Genomic DNA, 17,187 nt, shown 5'->3' with positions numbered 1-17,187 from the left:
AGCTTTTAGCTGGAATCAGAAGGCCTGGTTTGTTTTAAACCTCTTGGGTGAATGTTTCTCTCTATCAGAAGAGGGATGGATGTTACACTATATAGTCGGGCAAACACAAATAGGTCTGTTTGTTGGAAAAATCCACTTGCCTATGTGATTTAAAGTTTGAACCCCACTGACCTAACCAATTGTACTGATCATCACACCTGTTACTAAAAGAAGGAATTCTCTGCCCTCAGATTTTCTTACTCCACATGACGCCCCACACAGCAGATGCACTGAAAAACTCCCACAGATTGTAGATTGATTGGAGAGCAGAATGAAAATCACGGTGCCTCATTTCCATGTTTTCGCCTACATCTCCATCTTCTCATCCAGCGCTCAGGATGATGGATGTACAAGACATAATGATAATCAAAAGTGCAACAACAAACACAAAAAGCGCCTTTTGCCATCCATTCCCTCCCACCAGCAGCATCCACCAGGACAAGGAAAATTCTTTTTGTGAGTAAAATCACAAAACTACCTACAGTATTACTCTCAGTTCAGATTCTTCTCTGGGGCTTATTATCCTTTTGAAGCTGAAATGTTGTAGGAGTTTATGACTGACTATCAAGCCATTTAACCTCAATCATCCATGCTACTTTCTAACTTGCGTATTAGCATTGACCTGAAATGTGTGGCTACATTCAGTACAACAACAACCCAACTTATATCTTCTGAACTGCCAACACACAGTCAACAGTTTTCCTGACCATACTTTGTAAAATCTGTACATGTATTGCTCTCTTTAAAGCATGATCTGTCTTCCAGTTATAATTAACTATATTTTAGGATTGCCTACAGTGTGATGAAGTGGCACGGAAGGGCAGTGGAGCATCGCGATTTAAAAGGAATTTCTTATTAACTCGAACAGGATTCATTAAAGGTAAAACATTGCGTTATACATTTCACACTAGGTGAGTTGATGCCCTTCACCCTTCAGATGAATTAATATAATAGACTGCTCAAAAAGTTAACGCTTGATCACCACAGTATAAAGCAAAGTCAGTTAAACTTCAGGAACATTAGTCTGTCTGGTTAGGAAGCAAAAATTATTACTAATCAATTTAATCTTTGTGCAAATGAAACAACAAGAAAAGCTCCAAGAAGGTAAAGGTTTAACAGGTGTTCACATAGATCTGTGCTTATTCCTTATCCTTTCAGAATGATCTTTCACTCAGAGATTGTGGAGAAGACCCCAGGCGGGTTGGGCTGTTATATGAGCAGACCTGGGCAGGCCGTAGATCTGCTTGTATCTGCTCCTTTGTGCAGGTTACTAGCAAAGCCCTAGAAAATGACCTCCAGTATGCCATTGGTGTACACGTGTCTGACCAAACTGTCAAAAATGGACTCGACGGGCACGATGTTCTTACATTCTTCTGTGACCTGCGCTCACAGCCCAGCAACATGCAGCCCGATTTCACCCAAGAACACCAGAATTGGCAGGTCTCCCACTGACGACCCATTCTTTTCACAGATGAGAGCAGTTTCACACTGAGCATACGAGACACAGAAATGAGTCTAGAGACACCGTGGGGAACGTCATGCTGCCTGTAACATCATCCAGCATGACTGGGCTTACAGTAGGTCAGTGATGGTCTGGGGAGGCAGAATTACACAGGTCCTGCAAAAAGACATATCGAGACTGTCTTGTGACAGTATGTTCAAAAACATGACTAAACTGCCAGAGGTCATCTTGAGGGGTTCTGGCTCCACCTGTTCTTCCTTGCACTAAGGAGCAGATACTGGTTTTGCAGCTAGGTTGATGCCCGTGCTTTAGCCCCTGTTCTCTCTTAATATGACCCCTCTTTTCTCATCTTCTGGTGCCATCATGGAGGAGCTGGGCTACCTGTGCAGGCACAGTCTCATGCTACCAGTAGTGACAGTGACACAAGCAAAGAGCAAAACTACAGAAAAATAAGAAAGGATAAGAGAAGACAGTGGTGTATGGTCACCACATGCAGCACCATTCAGTGTTTGGTGGATCTTCTTGATGCTTCTCCAGTGCTGCTGTTTTTGCTTCCTTACTGGACAGACTAATTCCTGACGTCTAGCTCAGTTTGTGTTATACTGTGATGATCAAGTGTTCATTTTTTGTTGTTGTTGAGCAGTTTATAAACATGTCCGACAAAGTGAAAATGCAGACTACGTAGAAACCACCAAAGAGGAAATCATTGAATACAGCAGTTCATTTAGTACTGTAGCTGTCATATGGTTGGACTTAATTGCTGCCGAATCAGCCATAAATGGTGCAGACGTTGCAAAACATTTATCTGTTTTGTTGCATTTTAAGATTATACTGTCAGGGCTCTGGCAGCTAGCTGAAACCGTTGCTGTTTTCTCTGTTGATGTTTATTATTATTAATTTGAGTGTTTGTGCCTGTTTTCACCACAGAAATCTTCATAGAGAAAGAATTGTAACCGCAATTGACAAAAAACCCCAAACTGACTACATTTCCATCAAAATAAGCACGAGAGTCTGATTGCAATGTTACCTCATTTCTCATTGTAGAGAATAATCTCAGGTCTTGAGGAGAATTAAGAGTCATCAAAAGGAAGCAACTGCCTTTTTTTGTATTGTATTTTTTTCATGTTTACATAACCACCTGTCTCAAATGTCTGTTTTGCCAGATAACATTTCTAGAAATTTTATTTGGATGTAAGCGTTCTGTAAAAAACTATTTTAAAGAGCCTAACACAGTCAGGAAACACATAAGAATTAAGTGAAATGGGATTTTATGACATTAATATATTATTGTAATAAAGCAGGCTTTCTTTTATCCATTCCCTCGGACATAAAGTATGGAAATCTGCTGAAATAGGGATTTGGTTCTAGGTGAGTTAAATTTACTGTTAATACAAGTTGATTATGTTCATCGCTGGTGGGTGTTTTGAAAGGAAGTGGAAATGATGGCTCTCTCCATCAGGTACTCTGATTGCACTGAATGCCTCTGTGTCCTGTGGACATGACCTTGTACTCATTTACTGAATGTTTGTCCGACACTAGAATAAGAGGTTTTGTTTACAGTTTACGTCCAATGTCAGAAAAGGTTGATGCATCGCCTTGCTATTGTTTACATGATTTATGTTCCTATTCAGTATTTCAGAAACTCATGCGCTGGATACGTTTGTGTGAAAGCATGCCTTTATAAGGTTTACGTGCATTGTTTTTACCTTACACTTTCTGTGCATTTATTTATTTATTTATTGTCATCCCTCAAAACTGTACCTGTAGCTTAGCTGGTTAACATATTGTGGTGAATGATGAGAAATAATGTCTATACTGTATATGTTGCACTTTGTATTTAAGTATTAAATCACAGCAAGTATACACAAGAAGGGAGAGCTCTTTTTTAAGTGTACGAAGTAATAATGCAGAGCAGATTGCAGGAATTGTTGGACTACATTTAAAAAAAGCTTTCACTGGAGCTTTCTAAATATAAACACGATAATATTGCAAAAACAATAAAACAAAAAAAAATCAGCAGCAATCTGACTTGATTTGAATTATATGGAATTTGGTTGACATGAGCTTCATGCCTTCCAATGCATGAAATGTTGTATTATATCTATTGGCAGAGGGAAGACGATGGTGGAGTTCTTCTCTGCTGCAATGGTGTTGAGAGTCTGAAGGTATCTTAGCTGGAGAGCTGAGGGTGAGTCAGCCATTACCAGAGAGGCTTCTTTCAGAGCCCTGGAAGCCTTCATCTCCCCCTCTGCAGCAATGATCTGAAATATAGGCAGACGAACAGTATCTTCTGATGTTTCATTTCTGGGCCTGAATACATGAAAAGGAAATTGAATTCAGTCTTCCATTCCTCTCATTACCTTGGCCCTGGCCTCCCGGCTGGCTTCAGCCTCTGCTGCCATGGCTCGCTGCAGCTGATGAGGCAACTTCACATCCTTGATCTCTACACGCTCCACTTTGATACCCCACGGATCAGTGGCTTCATCCAGGGCTTCCTGCAGGGTAACATCCAATATCAAACACTCCAGTCACAGTTATAGTTTAATAAACAACAAATCAAATACTTTATACTCTACAGTGAGAGTAGTGAGAGTGAGTTTTTTGTGGCCAAAAAAAAAGTGTTCTTTGAATGGCAGGTGGGAATGAAGGAGCTCTAAAAGTATCTGTAATAATGCTTTTCTTACCTTTTACAAAATTTACATTTACGTTTATATATAAGCATACCCTTTAAAATAGGTTTAACTGCACTTTGTCCTCACCTGCATGCTGAGTGAAATGCCCTCTCTGTCAGATAGAAGTTCTGCAAGGTTTTTGGTACCAAGGACATTCCTCAGAGTGGTTTGAGCAAGCAGTCGAGTAGATGAGTGCGCATTGGTCACATTGGCCACTGCTGAAATGGGGCAGTATACACGGAAGTACACCACACCATCGACAGACACTGTCACAGAGTCTTTGGTTAGGATCTGCAAACGTTTTAAAAAATTGCAGTTTGTTTACTGACAGAAACTACAGACAGTTTGTGATGCATGAGATAATAGAGACAGACAATGTGCTTTCATAATAAAACCAAGCAAGAATATACCTCTTGAGGAGGGATATCAAAGGACACAGTTCTCAGATCTACTTTCACAAAGTTATCGGTGCAGGGTAATATTAGGAAAAGTCCTGGAAAAAGATAAAAGATGATAATGTGGAGTCAACTTCCAAAGCCAACCATTTTATTTTTCCTTTTGGTTTCTGGGATGGCTTAACCAAAGTGTTTGTTGTATATTTAGCTACAAACCTGGCCCTTTAGCTTTTCTGTCTGTGATCCGGCCGAGTCTAAAAATGACAGCTCGCTCATACTCCTTCACTATCTGAATGTTGGAGACAACCAATCGCACAACAGTAAATAAGAAATACAGAAATATAAATGGAGTATTTTTTTCAAGGTATGTATACACATCTATGTGAAGAAATAGTAATTAAATCCTAATAAGCAGTGCTCCGCAATGAGAATATACTGCACCTTGACACACATAAATATTGTGAGTGGAAAGGTTACTATTACAAAGATGATGGATATGAAAACCAACAGCCAACCACAGCATCCCAGTTTCCCTGAGTTTTTATCTGCAAAAAGAGCAGAAGCACTTTCCAAGTTTTTAAAGTGGTTATGTACAAGGTATGTACAATATCTTGCTTTTTTTCATAGCACCTTCATTTCACATTTAAATTCAAACCATAAGTTCTTGGTGTTACTTTGATGACATAATTATCCAGTAATATACTCCACTGGGACGCCACCTTTTATTAAAGGTGACACAGAACATTAGTGCCAAGAGATGTAATGGATCTACACTGCTCATATTTCACTAATGATGTAAGTAATTTCTAAGGGAAGGCACGTAGCTTAAAATCCACAAAGTGTTGTGCAGACTCACTGAGCTATTGAAATATCATCATTAAAACACTGTGATGTCACTCTCTGTGTTGCATAGAGGGTGGTAGAAGAGAAAAGTCTTTTCAGGAAGACTTTCACAAAGCTAATACATAACTATGGATAATTTAATTTATTTACTTCTAATATTAAAAATACGCCAGCCAATTATGATAAATGGTGACGACTAATGCTTTTCTAATGAAAGGCCATGTTATTGAAGTGTAATAAATGATGTTAAAATAGAATGTGATTAAGATGTATATTAAATTAATATGCCAAATGATCATGTCCGTTAAGGATCTTTGGGTAAATTATATGGTAATTATTAATTCACTGCTTTCCTCCTTTTCACAGTTTTCGGACCTATGATTAATGTGTGAAAATATTATAGGCAAAAAATAAAATATTTAAATATCTATGATGTGCACTGAAGACCCGGTATTCTTATCAAATATACTTAAAAAAGTCTTGAGCCACCCACCATTTCTTTATATTTTGGTCCTGAGAAACATTTCACCAGGCATGTGAAGGTGTGTCTAAGGATTTCTTTGGACATTAGCTGCTTTTCCACTCATTTTCTGTCCAGTCCTCACAGATGTTTTTCTTTCTTTTTGTCATGCTACATAATACTGATGTATGAATAACTCAAGCATAAAAAGGACCCTAACTCAAGGGATGGACCAGTGTTGTGCCTACACATAAAACACAACTTAAACCAAACACTTGGCATATTTCTGCTTAGTGTGAAGTGTTTCCTTAAAAGTGGACAAGTACAAAAGAAGAAGTGGAAAATCAGTGGCAACAGATCATATGGAGAAATGAATCCAAATTGGAAAATTTTGATTTGAATTCAGTGTCTACAGCCATCTGTAAAACATGGTGGAGACGCTGCCATAGTTTGGGTCTGCATTTCATCTAGTGGTGTTGGAGATCTTGTCAAAACTGATGAATGCATGTGAAAAGTACTATCAGATTAATGCGCAATTCAATCCTACCAGTGATGTATTGGCCTCCCCAAAGCCTGGACCTCAATATCACTGAAGCAGTGTGGGAATGGAATAAAAGACAGCCAGCATCCAAAGAAGAGCTTTGAATGTCCTTTAAGAAGCCAGGAGAATTATTCCTGAGGACTACTTAATGAATGCTGAAGAATAATATATTTAGGGTGGATGTTGCTCAGGATGTAGAGCGGGACATCTGTTAATCGCAAAGTTGGTGGAGCAACCCTGGCTGCTCCAGGGATGGCTCCCTGGGCACAATACTGAACCCTGAATTGCTCCCAATGTTAAATAGAAATAAATCCCTTAGATGTAGAGAAAAGTGCTTTTGTCTTACAGTATATACTATACTCCCACTGTACTTTTACACATTTCTATATGTTTTACTGTACACATTTCCCTAGCAAATTAGAAAGAAATGAGGTGAGGCACAAGACTTTTACACAACACAGCTGTCCTATGCAACTCCTACAATCCTGGACTCTTTAACATAAGGTTTCTTGGGAGAAAAATCATCCCTTATTTTATATCCCTTATTCTAAAAATAAACATTCAGAATGGGTCATAAAAAGTATTTACCTTCAATAATGCCATCATTTTTCTGCAGTTTATCCTGTGTAACCATCTCTGCTGTGCTGGATGTTGTAGAAATCATTGGTTGTCTCTGGTCGAGCAAGCTAGAACAGTACTGCACTTGTTTACGTGTCTGTTCTCTCTGTGGGTGCGGTCTTTTTCCCTTAACACCGGTTGCTTTCTCGACAATAGTGAGGCACGCTTGCCCTGTAAGTCACCTTTAGGTTGCTAAGATGTAACATGAACCATTTTTGTTTAACCAGGATCTATGTGGCTCTTGTGTTGAAAAGCTATCTCAGTCCTGCTCTTGTGCTTTCGTACTTTTAAGTTCAGCAGTCTGTCACCTGAGTCCATCTTGTGAATAAATAATTGTTGTATCCAATTCATGAAACATGAGAGGTGATGTTCAAAGAAGATGATAGGTAGTTTTCCTCACATTTTCCCCACAGATTCCCTCAGTTTTTACAAAATTAAAGATTATTTATGAGGTTTAAAATTCAATTTCATGGAATATAGATTGTATTGAACTTTACACAGAAAGTTATCAGTCTGGCAGCGTTGGGTCTACTGACTTTTTGGCCTCTTCATGAAGAGATTCACATGAGTTTCTGATGTGTTCTTTTCCGATGTTTCTCCTATTTTTTGTTTTCACATGTATAACTTCATGTTCCTTTTTTTCTAGGAAGAGTGGGTTTTTGGTTTGGGGGTTTTTTTGGCCATGGAGATCCTGAAGTTTTTTTTTCTTTTCGCTTTCTTTACCCATTTTTTAAAGATTGCAAAATAAATGTTTTGCTCATACAGCAATCATATTTTGAGGTTAGTGGCTCGGTCTGCTGGCACTGCATGTTACACTCCATGCCCTAGGCTCTTAAGTAAGGGGTTATAACAGACAGGAAGCTGTATTATGTGAGTATATTGTAGAACAGTTCCCTACTCTTTTCCAATAACAATTTATTTAAATGCATTTGCACTATCTTATGATACATGCTCCAATTTTATTATAGTGAATGGGTCAAAAATACAGCTGTAATTTATTTTTGGACTTGACAAAAGGACTTGACAAAAGAACAAGGTCATTTTCAAGTGCAGTGTTTGTACTGCCCCTTTTTTCCTTGACGTTTTAACACCTGAGATCTTAGTCCAAATAACTCACATATGATTTAGTTTTTATTGTTGCTCTGATTTACCGATGCCAAAACCTCTTCAGACATATTGGTTCTAATATTCCAAAGAAAAGAGCAAAACTGTTTCCAGTTAAAACAAATGTAATCAAATTGAAAAAGCAAAAAACAGATGGAATAGTCAAATTTGGCCAAGGAAAATTTAGCTGGATAATATTTTGTGACTGCTTACATCAATAATTATTCAGTGACAGGATCACAGTGTTCCACACCAGCTCACAGGTCACGCACACACAGAAAAAAAGAGTTGGCAAAAAATAAAGGTTTTTTCCTCTATATGTAAATATCCTTAGATAACAAGTAGCGAATGAAGTGCAAAAGAATAAACAGCCATGAAAGAACAATGGCCTCGGGAAGAAGATGAGTGGTAACTATGCATGCCTTCCCATTCTACTCATTGTCAGGCGAGAACAAATGAAACTCATGTCCCCACAGTAATCCTGTACTGCCACAGCAGGGCCAGTGGAAGTACTAAAACCTTTCGAGATTAATACTTCATTTCACATGAGTTTGACCAGCATATTACACATACAGCACTTTTCTTGTTATAAGGATTTTTCTGAGCAGAATATTTGCTTCAGTTGGAAAGATCCATTGCATCAGGCACCAGCGGCATCCATCATTAACTTGCGACTGAACTCATAAGCCAGGAAGAGGGCTCCGTTGGCAGGGAAGGTGCGCACCATTGTAGGAGTTAAGCCAGAGTACAGAGCAGTGAACCCTGTCGGGACAAAGAGGCAAAAGCTGCACAGACTGTTCTTTTAAAAAAGACAGCATGGAACAATTAGCAATATTTCAAAATGACAGTCTGTCAATGCACCCTTATCACACAGATAACAGTTATTAAAGCTGCAATGTCACAGAACAGTGTTTTATAGTGCATTTATCTCTGATATGTTACATAAGGTTATAAAACATAGAAAACAATTATTGTGAGAGACTGTTTTTATTGTTACCCACCTCCTATGAAGTGGGGAGGTCTGTCTGCTTAGATATTGTTTTCTGATTCTGAATATGACAGCCTGGCATCAAGATAAAGGTCTACTTTGAACACATGTGTGTCCTAACCTATAAGCCAGGAGTAAAGGGTGCCAAAAGCAAGGGTTAAAGTCCCGGTTTAAAGTCCACACCCCACATTCTTCAAAGATTAGTTACATGTTGTGGGTCAGACCCATCCCCATCTTCAAATATGGCCTTCAATTTGATCACAGCTACACACTTGTAAAGTTTTGTGACCCACTGCTGCTTACACTGCTGACACTATCATATTTTTAACTTATGTTCACAGACATAAAGAAATATAACACATGCCAACGTATTCAAAATGGCATTTGGGGTGCTTCCTGCAATAGCATGTGTTCCCAAGACCACAATCATCACACAGAGAATCAGAAAACCCACTCATATTCATCTGTGCATACATGTTCGAACCTTACCCTCGGTGCGTATAACACCCATGAAGGTCTTGATGAAGCCCTCTTGCCTCCCTGCTAAGGAGTACACCTGGATCCTGGACTTTATACAATCTATTGGATAGACCACCAACCAAAGACATCCTCCTGCAAATCCCCCACTGAACATCAGCGGAAGAATACCTGCAAAGGCAGAAATTATTCTGAGTCCACAGAAACACACAAACATGTTAAACTCCAAAAATACCATAAATACAACTAGAAGATCATATAAACATACCTATACCATCTTTGCTTGTGCCCATGTGTCGTGCAAATGTGGACCGACACCACTCATAGGCTCCAAAGAAGCAGAAGTAACCAGGAAGTTCCCTCACGAAGGTGGACGTCAATCCTTGGTAGAATCCTAAAGGGCCATCTGTCTTCAACACGGTCTTAACCACAGTCCACACTGTGCTGAAGACATCCCAGAAAACAAAGTCTAGCACAGCTTTGGTGAACTAAAACTTTTCTTGTCGTAACAATGTCAGGTTTTGAATTCCACTTACCTTTTCTGTCCTCTTGCCACCTTGCCAGATGCTTCCATTTCATGCATGGCCTGCAATCGACATTTCACCAGCTCCGTGGGGCATAATGCCATGGAGGAGAAGATGGAAGCTAAAGACCCTGCAGATGCCTTCTGAAGATCACTGACGAGCAATGACAAGTACAACAAAAGATAAGAGTATGAAGAGTAAAGGGTTTTAATGTACATACATCCCCATCTTCAATTTTTAGAACTACAAAAAAGAGACTGTTTTTATTTCTGCCTCATGCAGCCAGTGCTAATGTTTGCTCTGACCGCTGGTACACAAATAACTGGCATGTATCTGACGATCAAGAGCTCTTAATGGAAAACGATTTAATGACTGTTCCCAAGACGATTTTCCAGTGTTGTGATTATATCACTCATTTGCTAAACCTTATGGACTTTTAATGTGCTGAGTCTACTTCTGACTCTAACATGCAGTACTATGCAAAAGATTTGAGTCACTCTCGTTTCATTTCATTCATTTCAAGGTGCCAGGCTTTTTTGTAAATTTTAAAGTCATGTTGAGCAATAATTTTCCAAGATTTCTGAACGGTCTTTAAGTTTTTCTTTAGACATTATCTGCTTTTTCAATCATTTTCAGTTCAGTCCTTGTACCTGATCAGTTTCACAGGAATGTATTTTTTTTTTAATTTGCTTAACACTGAGCTATGAATCATTCAAGGATAAAAAAAGCACTTAACTCATGAGATGAACCAGTGTTGTGTCTACACATATAGCAGATAACATAGCAAAGAACCAATTCTAAACTGTGTCTTTAGGCAGAGAAGCAGCCTGTTACAAAAACACAATCTGTTTCAGCTTCTTTAGTTGAATCTATGAAAACAGTTTAAGATAACAGTTTGACAACCAAAAACAATATTTTTGTACAGCGAAGGCGATTCCCAAAGAGCTATTAGAGGAAATGCAAAGGTTATACGCATTTAAATATGCTTTACTAACAGTGTTGGGGAGTAACGGAATACATGTACCGCCGTTACGTATTCAGAATACAAAATATGAGTAACTGTATTCCGTTACAGTTACCGTTTAAAAAGGTGGTATTCAGAATACAGTTACTTTGTTGAAATACATGGAATACACGGCGGTACTTTCCTGTTTCATATTGTCGCGGGTCAGGATTATTTGGGTTTGTTTGACAGCTATGTTCTGTTGTTCCAGGCGGCAGCGTCACGGTTGCCATGGTTACAGGGTGACGCGCTCTCTCTCTGCGTGTTTCCTGGGTGAGAGAGCGCTTTTTTGTTGTTGTTGTTGTTGTGCTAAGCTAAAAGGCAGAATGCTACAGGCATAGCTCTAAAGCATGTAGCCTGATGGGCAGTGTAGTCCGTGCTGCAGGGAGAATGGACTACCATACCCGTTATGTGTCTGTGAGCGAGGGAGGGAGAGAAAGGAAAAGTCCGAGCTGTCACGGAGCAAAAACGGGAGCTGGAAGCATGTAAATATAATAATAACCACTGCAGCCAAGAAGAGTGCCTGACGAGCCCAGTTATAAGTAAGCTATTAAGACTCAACTGTACACTGTGTTCGTGTTTTCCTCCGGAAAAATAAGTTCCGTTGGAGCAGTCTTTCAACGCCTCTGTCTCCCGCAATCAAAGTTGACCCAGACAACAAAGTAAAGCTAGTTTTCGCTACCAGCCCGACACGGAACCGGACGTGTTAGCCAGAGGTCCCTTTACTACGTTTACGTACTACGTACCTTCAGTAACAGTAATAAATCACAGCAATAGTACATTCATGTAGTTGTAAACAGCATGATAATATATTAAGTATTCCAAAGTATTCAGAATACGTTACTCTCATTGAGTAACGTAACGGAATACGTTACAGGATACATTTTGGGGCATGTATTCAGTATTCTGTAATGGAATACATTTTAAAAGTAACCTTCCCAACACTGTTTACTAAAACATATAACTTTACAGCATTACAGATTTCCTGCTTTTAGGAAGCTCAAATCCAAGTTCAGGTTAGAGGCTTAAAGGTCAAATACAGATGATATAAGCTGTATTTCATACTTGATACAATTCTGAATTCTATTACCAAAATTAAATGAACAGATTACAAAGAGTGTGGCCATCTGAAAGTTAGCAGCTACACTCATTTGGGCCTTTTTCCCCCCAGAATTTAGGGGTCAACGTATATTTTTAGTCATAGAGCAATCATGAAACCTAGAGCCAAAGCCAAGACTCAGCATCACTCTGAACAAATCGTTTTCCTTCCAGTTACATCAAAGAAACATACTATGTTTACTGTGACATAAAATCAAGATTTAGGTTGTGATAAATTCAATGTGGCACAACTGTAGAAAAAGGTATTTCTTAAAGTCATCAGACAGCTCAAAATACAAAGCTGGTTAAGGAAAGTTATTTTAAAAATGCAGTTAGTTTAAAGCCTGTTTGGCTGAGCATGATTTCCGTGCGTTCAACATGTAATATTAATGGCAGTATTTTCATTATAGTTCATTGAATGACAAAAAAAAGCTTTTTCATTAAAATCAAAATGAATATCCCAAACAACTTAAATCCTTTAAAAATGCTCCATCAATTTTAACATTTGTCTCTAAAGAGCATCACTGCCAACCATTTCTCTTCATTTAGTTTCTATTTCTGGCTGCAATAGATAATTAATATTATGGGGAATTCACTTAATTATTATTCACTTTATTATTTAATTCTCAATTGCCAAGAAAGACACTTAATCTAAAGTTTTAAACTGTGTGAGTACACCCACTTATGATTATGATGTTGCATCTCAGTACATGATGAAATGCTTTTCTGCACAGGGAGTGAAAAGAGGAGGCAGCAAGTCACAGAGTGGGAAGAAAATGTGGAAATGTGAACCCCTAAAATCTCTCAAGACACACTGAAAACTGAGAGTCCTGGTTTACATGAACATTTGTTATAGCATAAAATTTTGCTATATCCAGCTGCTCCTCACTGAAGTCTGTTACATATTATGCAGCTTATTATGTAAATAAATAGTCAGAAATATCTTCTTCCAACCTGAGATCAGCGCCTTTGTCCATCCTTGACATAAAGCGGACCGCATCCTGGCAGAGCCCATAACTCAAGAAGAGCACCGCGTTCTCAGCGATGTTGGCTATCAGGGCTGGCGTTGTGCCTTTGTAAAGACCACGGAGTCCCACCTGCCGGAATGTTGAGATGAAGCAGTGGATGAAGCCGCGGTACATTGTGGGAAACGTCTGCATCTTCACCTTTGCTGTGTCAAATGGCTGACCGCTCAGCACGCAGGCTGTGCCACCTGAGTTAGGGCATCAAGACGTGAATAACTGAGAAGAACTCAGAGATTAAAAAGCATCTGAAATCAGACTAGAAAATATATATACATGTATTAAGATACATATGTGTGTATGTAGAACCATAATATTTGATCTTAAGAAACTGTAGTTTTGGGGTTTTAATTATTTTTTTAACTGTTCCTTTTCCAGGGTGGAAGAATTGTACAGCATACATCTTTAAAGACTTTAAAAAAACAAAAACTGGGTGCACAGGTTTGAATTTATTTTCAATTTTCTCTAATACACACAGTGTCAAAAAATATATACAAGGTCAAAAATCTATACACATACCCCCACTAGTATTTGGTAAGCAAACAATGCAAGTTTCACCTCAACCAGTTACAAGTTACACTTTTTGGTAGCCATCAGCAAACTTCTGGCAGTTCTGGCTGAATATTGGAGCACTTTTGTTGGCACAATTTGTAGAGTTCACGTGTTTTACTGCTCCTTGTGGATTTAGCTATCTTGGATTATTTCCATTCCCTATACTGACAGTATTTAAAGGTTAAATTCAGTGAACTGACCTCACCTAACCTTGATGTAACCGAACACTGACCATGAACACCACAGCCGCTGTGCACCATCCAACACAGTGCTTTACTGTAAATTCACAGTATGGCAAAGCAAACTGGTTTATCCTGCATGAAACTGTGTTGTACTTTCATGCAGCCTTTGAATAACACAAAGTAAAAAGTACACATCAGTTTCCTTAGCAGTGTTTTTTTTAAATATCTAACTTCAAATCATATACAGATCCAATATCTAATTTAAAATTAAGAACATTACATCTAAGCTTTAAATTTCCAGTTTATCAAATGCCACTGAGCAGTCCTTACCTTTAAATATAACCTGTCTTCTTCCTCTCTCTTCTTTTCTTTCTTACATCTTTCTCCATCTCCGAGTGAAGTTATCTCTCATTCTCCCTGGGAAATACAGCAGCTGTACCTTTAGCTTGCAGACACACTGTGTGACAGACGGCTCACAAACAGTTTGTGTGTTTGCTGATATTTGTTAAGCCGACTGAAACGTTGCATTTGAAGTTATCTGCCACTTAAAAAACATGTTACTCCCTTTATGATCACCAGTTAGATGCTGAATTACACGTGACATCTGCATCAAAAATCAGTTCCAGATTGCTGAATCTAATGGGTGCTGTCAAAGAAATCCTTTTTATGCTGACAAAGAGAAACAACCAGTTGTAGTCAGTCATGATCACTAATGAAGCGTTGGCCACGGCCTTGTCAGGTTAAAGACATTGTACAACCTTCAACAAGACTTATTAAAAGATTTTAGTGAGTGAATGTAGGTATTTCATTCCCTATGTATACTTTTGAACCTGTGCAAATAAGAGAAACTCCAAAATAAACCCAAGCCTATCCATATAATTACTGCATAATAAAAAAAAAAAACATTAAATACATATGCTGTGCAGTTATTTCACCCCAGAAAAGGAACAGCTCAAAGAAATCATTAAAAGCTGAAAATATCCATGGCATTCATGTCAGTGATGTCAGAAACCCTCTGACCTCTGACTAAACTGTAGAGAAATAACTTTACATATACAGCAAATGGTGTTAAAGATGATCAATACTGAAATAGATGTGGCCTGCTTCCAATTTTTGAGCATATCCTAATTCTTGAACTTTGCAAAATTAACCTTCTTCACTTCTTTACGTTAATGATTCAATAATAATTGAATGACAGCTAGCGTTAAACCGTTCAGCCCCACAGTGAGGGGATCAGGTAGGTGTTATGCTATGATCATTTTGCTGCCGGGGTTTGGGTCACTTTTAAATATACACAAAGCTGGTCTAAGTGATTATCTTCAATCTGATTGGAGTGGCGTGAACATTACACCTCTGTCTTTAAATTAAACTCACCTGCAGCTCCAGCTGAGAAGTCGATGATCGCCTGAATTACAGGGTGTGGAGCCATCGTGACTTAAAGGACACAAGCCTGAAAATATCCACATGGTTTTCATTCATTTCACCTTTCCCTAATCTTTTTTCACACGCAATCACAAAACATGACATTATTCACAAAAGAGATTAAAAATGAGCCTTCGTTAAGAAATAAGTTGCGTTAACAGGGGAAGTCAGGAAAATGAAGCACCTGAAAGGAGGCTATGGTGCTTACCTATAATCTCTTTAGCGTAGGTTAATCCTTCGCAAAGAACAACAGTGGGAGCATTTACCGCGTTGCTGTACTTTCGCTCCACCTTTCCACGTAACAAGTTCCCACATGATCTGAATTCGAAGAATGGAGGTAGCTACACATTCAAGGAACACAGGACATAACTCAGACGTCCTATTATTCATCCATGCTGTTGTCCGTGGGAGCTCAGCGTTGGTTGATGCAACAACCTAAAGTTGATGCAACAACCTAAAGTGTCTTATTACTGTAGTTCCGTTTTGTCGATAAGTTCATTTCATTGGCGGGTATAAATTGTCCCGTCCTACCGAGCGCAAAAAGGTCAAGGAGTTCACGCTAGAGAGAAAAAGACACAGTTAAACACACGGTTTCATTCTTAAAATTAAGTAACTGGATAACATTTGAATTATATGAGATATAGATTAGATATATGATACACTACTGATCAGCGAGTTAAAGTCATATTTGGCAACAGCCTCTTCAGTTTTGTAACATTTCGCTGGTTAGAATGAAATAACTTTCTGCATCGTAACATCATCTGTGAATGATGTCTCGATAGATTTAACAGAGGTATAAATATGCGGACCGGCGTGTCTATTACAAGTTTTGTCGTGGTGTTAAGAGGAAGACATGATTCCAGTACAGTACTTTATGTGATAACGTAAATGCATCGTGTATTCATTCCACTCACGTACTCGAATAATTGCGCAATCTTGACGGAATTATCTCTCTCGAATTTACTCATCTTGTACTTCCGAATTTATGCCAGTAAATGCGTTTTATGCCAATAATGCCCCGTGTGATTGTAATACCCGATGAAGACCACAAGGTGTCCCCCTACTCCACAGTTGGCTTAAGACACCAGACAGCTTCTGCTCCAGTAAACAGTCGCAAAGCGGTAGAGCTACAGATCATGAGAGGAACGAGTCCATTTACTTCATTTTTTTTAACCCTTCCCCAAGTTTGTATTTTCCTTTTTACTATTTGTGAACATTTTATAAAGACCTTACTTTTATTAGCGTTTTTGCTCATAAAATGATAATTAAAACTATAAAATGTGTACACGGCGCAGATTCTGTGACAAATCTAGCTTATTACCAGATCATCCAGGGAGGCATAAGTATCAAATGAATTATGCAATCTTTTTTTTAGGTTAATAGTAAAGTTTGGGACGAGCTTGAGCAAACAAAAGTACCGCCTGCAGCCGACAGGCAATAAAAATAGCCCTGTTTTTAGCCATCAGTGCAGCCATTTATATACTATTTATATGCTAGTACTATAAACATATGCACATATTGAATTTAAAGTACACGAAACTAAAAGTAGCTGCGACATGTGCCAAAATACGAATATGCATCAGGTAAGTAATTCCCCTGCTCCTTGTTCTCACAGCTTGCACACACAGCACATTTAAAATCTACCCACGGATTCTCATTGATGTTCAACTAATGTGACCGTCCTCGTGGATTTTTGAGGTCTGCTTCCTGACTCACTGTGTGACTTTTGGATCTAAAACTTGTGGATGCCCGGTGGAATCCATTCATTTCTCTAATCACGTTTCC

The 17,187-nt window shown here is 38.7% G+C and overlaps 2 protein-coding genes across 3 annotated transcripts; both read right to left on the bottom strand.

The window, feature by feature from the left end:
- stoml3a (stomatin (EPB72)-like 3a) lies at positions 1 to 7,569 on the bottom strand. The gene is made up of 7 exons (XM_039598375.1): positions 7,001 to 7,569; positions 5,010 to 5,113; positions 4,785 to 4,857; positions 4,584 to 4,666; positions 4,261 to 4,464; positions 3,862 to 3,996; positions 1 to 3,762 (listed from the first exon to the last, which is right to left on the bottom strand). The coding sequence occupies exons 1-7, from the start codon at positions 7,074 to 7,076 to the stop codon at positions 3,568 to 3,570; spliced, it is 870 nt and encodes a 289-aa protein (XP_039454309.1). The 5' UTR covers positions 7,077 to 7,569; the 3' UTR covers positions 1 to 3,567.
- Positions 7,570 to 8,046: 477 nt separating this feature from the next.
- Positions 8,047 to 15,876, bottom strand: slc25a15a (solute carrier family 25 member 15a). Of its 2 annotated transcripts, XM_039622304.1 has the most exons (8): positions 15,611 to 15,875; positions 15,355 to 15,430; positions 14,311 to 14,397; positions 13,179 to 13,437; positions 10,136 to 10,276; positions 9,868 to 10,043; positions 9,612 to 9,770; positions 8,047 to 8,896 (listed from the first exon to the last, which is right to left on the bottom strand). In XM_039622304.1, the coding sequence occupies exons 4-8, from the start codon at positions 13,382 to 13,384 to the stop codon at positions 8,775 to 8,777; spliced, it is 804 nt and encodes a 267-aa protein (XP_039478238.1). In that variant the 5' UTR covers positions 13,385 to 13,437; positions 14,311 to 14,397; positions 15,355 to 15,430; positions 15,611 to 15,875; the 3' UTR covers positions 8,047 to 8,774. The 2 variants fall into 2 exon arrangements, with proteins under 2 accessions (XP_039478238.1, XP_031607103.1); XM_031751243.2 differs by lacking the exon at positions 14,311 to 14,397 and having other exon boundaries at positions 15,611 to 15,876.
- Positions 15,877 to 17,187: the final 1,311 nt, after the last annotated feature.

The sequence above is a fragment of the Oreochromis aureus genome, linkage group 14 (assembly GCF_013358895.1).
Source record: "Oreochromis aureus strain Israel breed Guangdong linkage group 14, ZZ_aureus, whole genome shotgun sequence".
Taxonomy (NCBI): Eukaryota; Metazoa; Chordata; class Actinopteri; order Cichliformes; family Cichlidae; genus Oreochromis; species Oreochromis aureus.
This window is presented reverse-complemented; position numbering and strand designations above follow the sequence as displayed.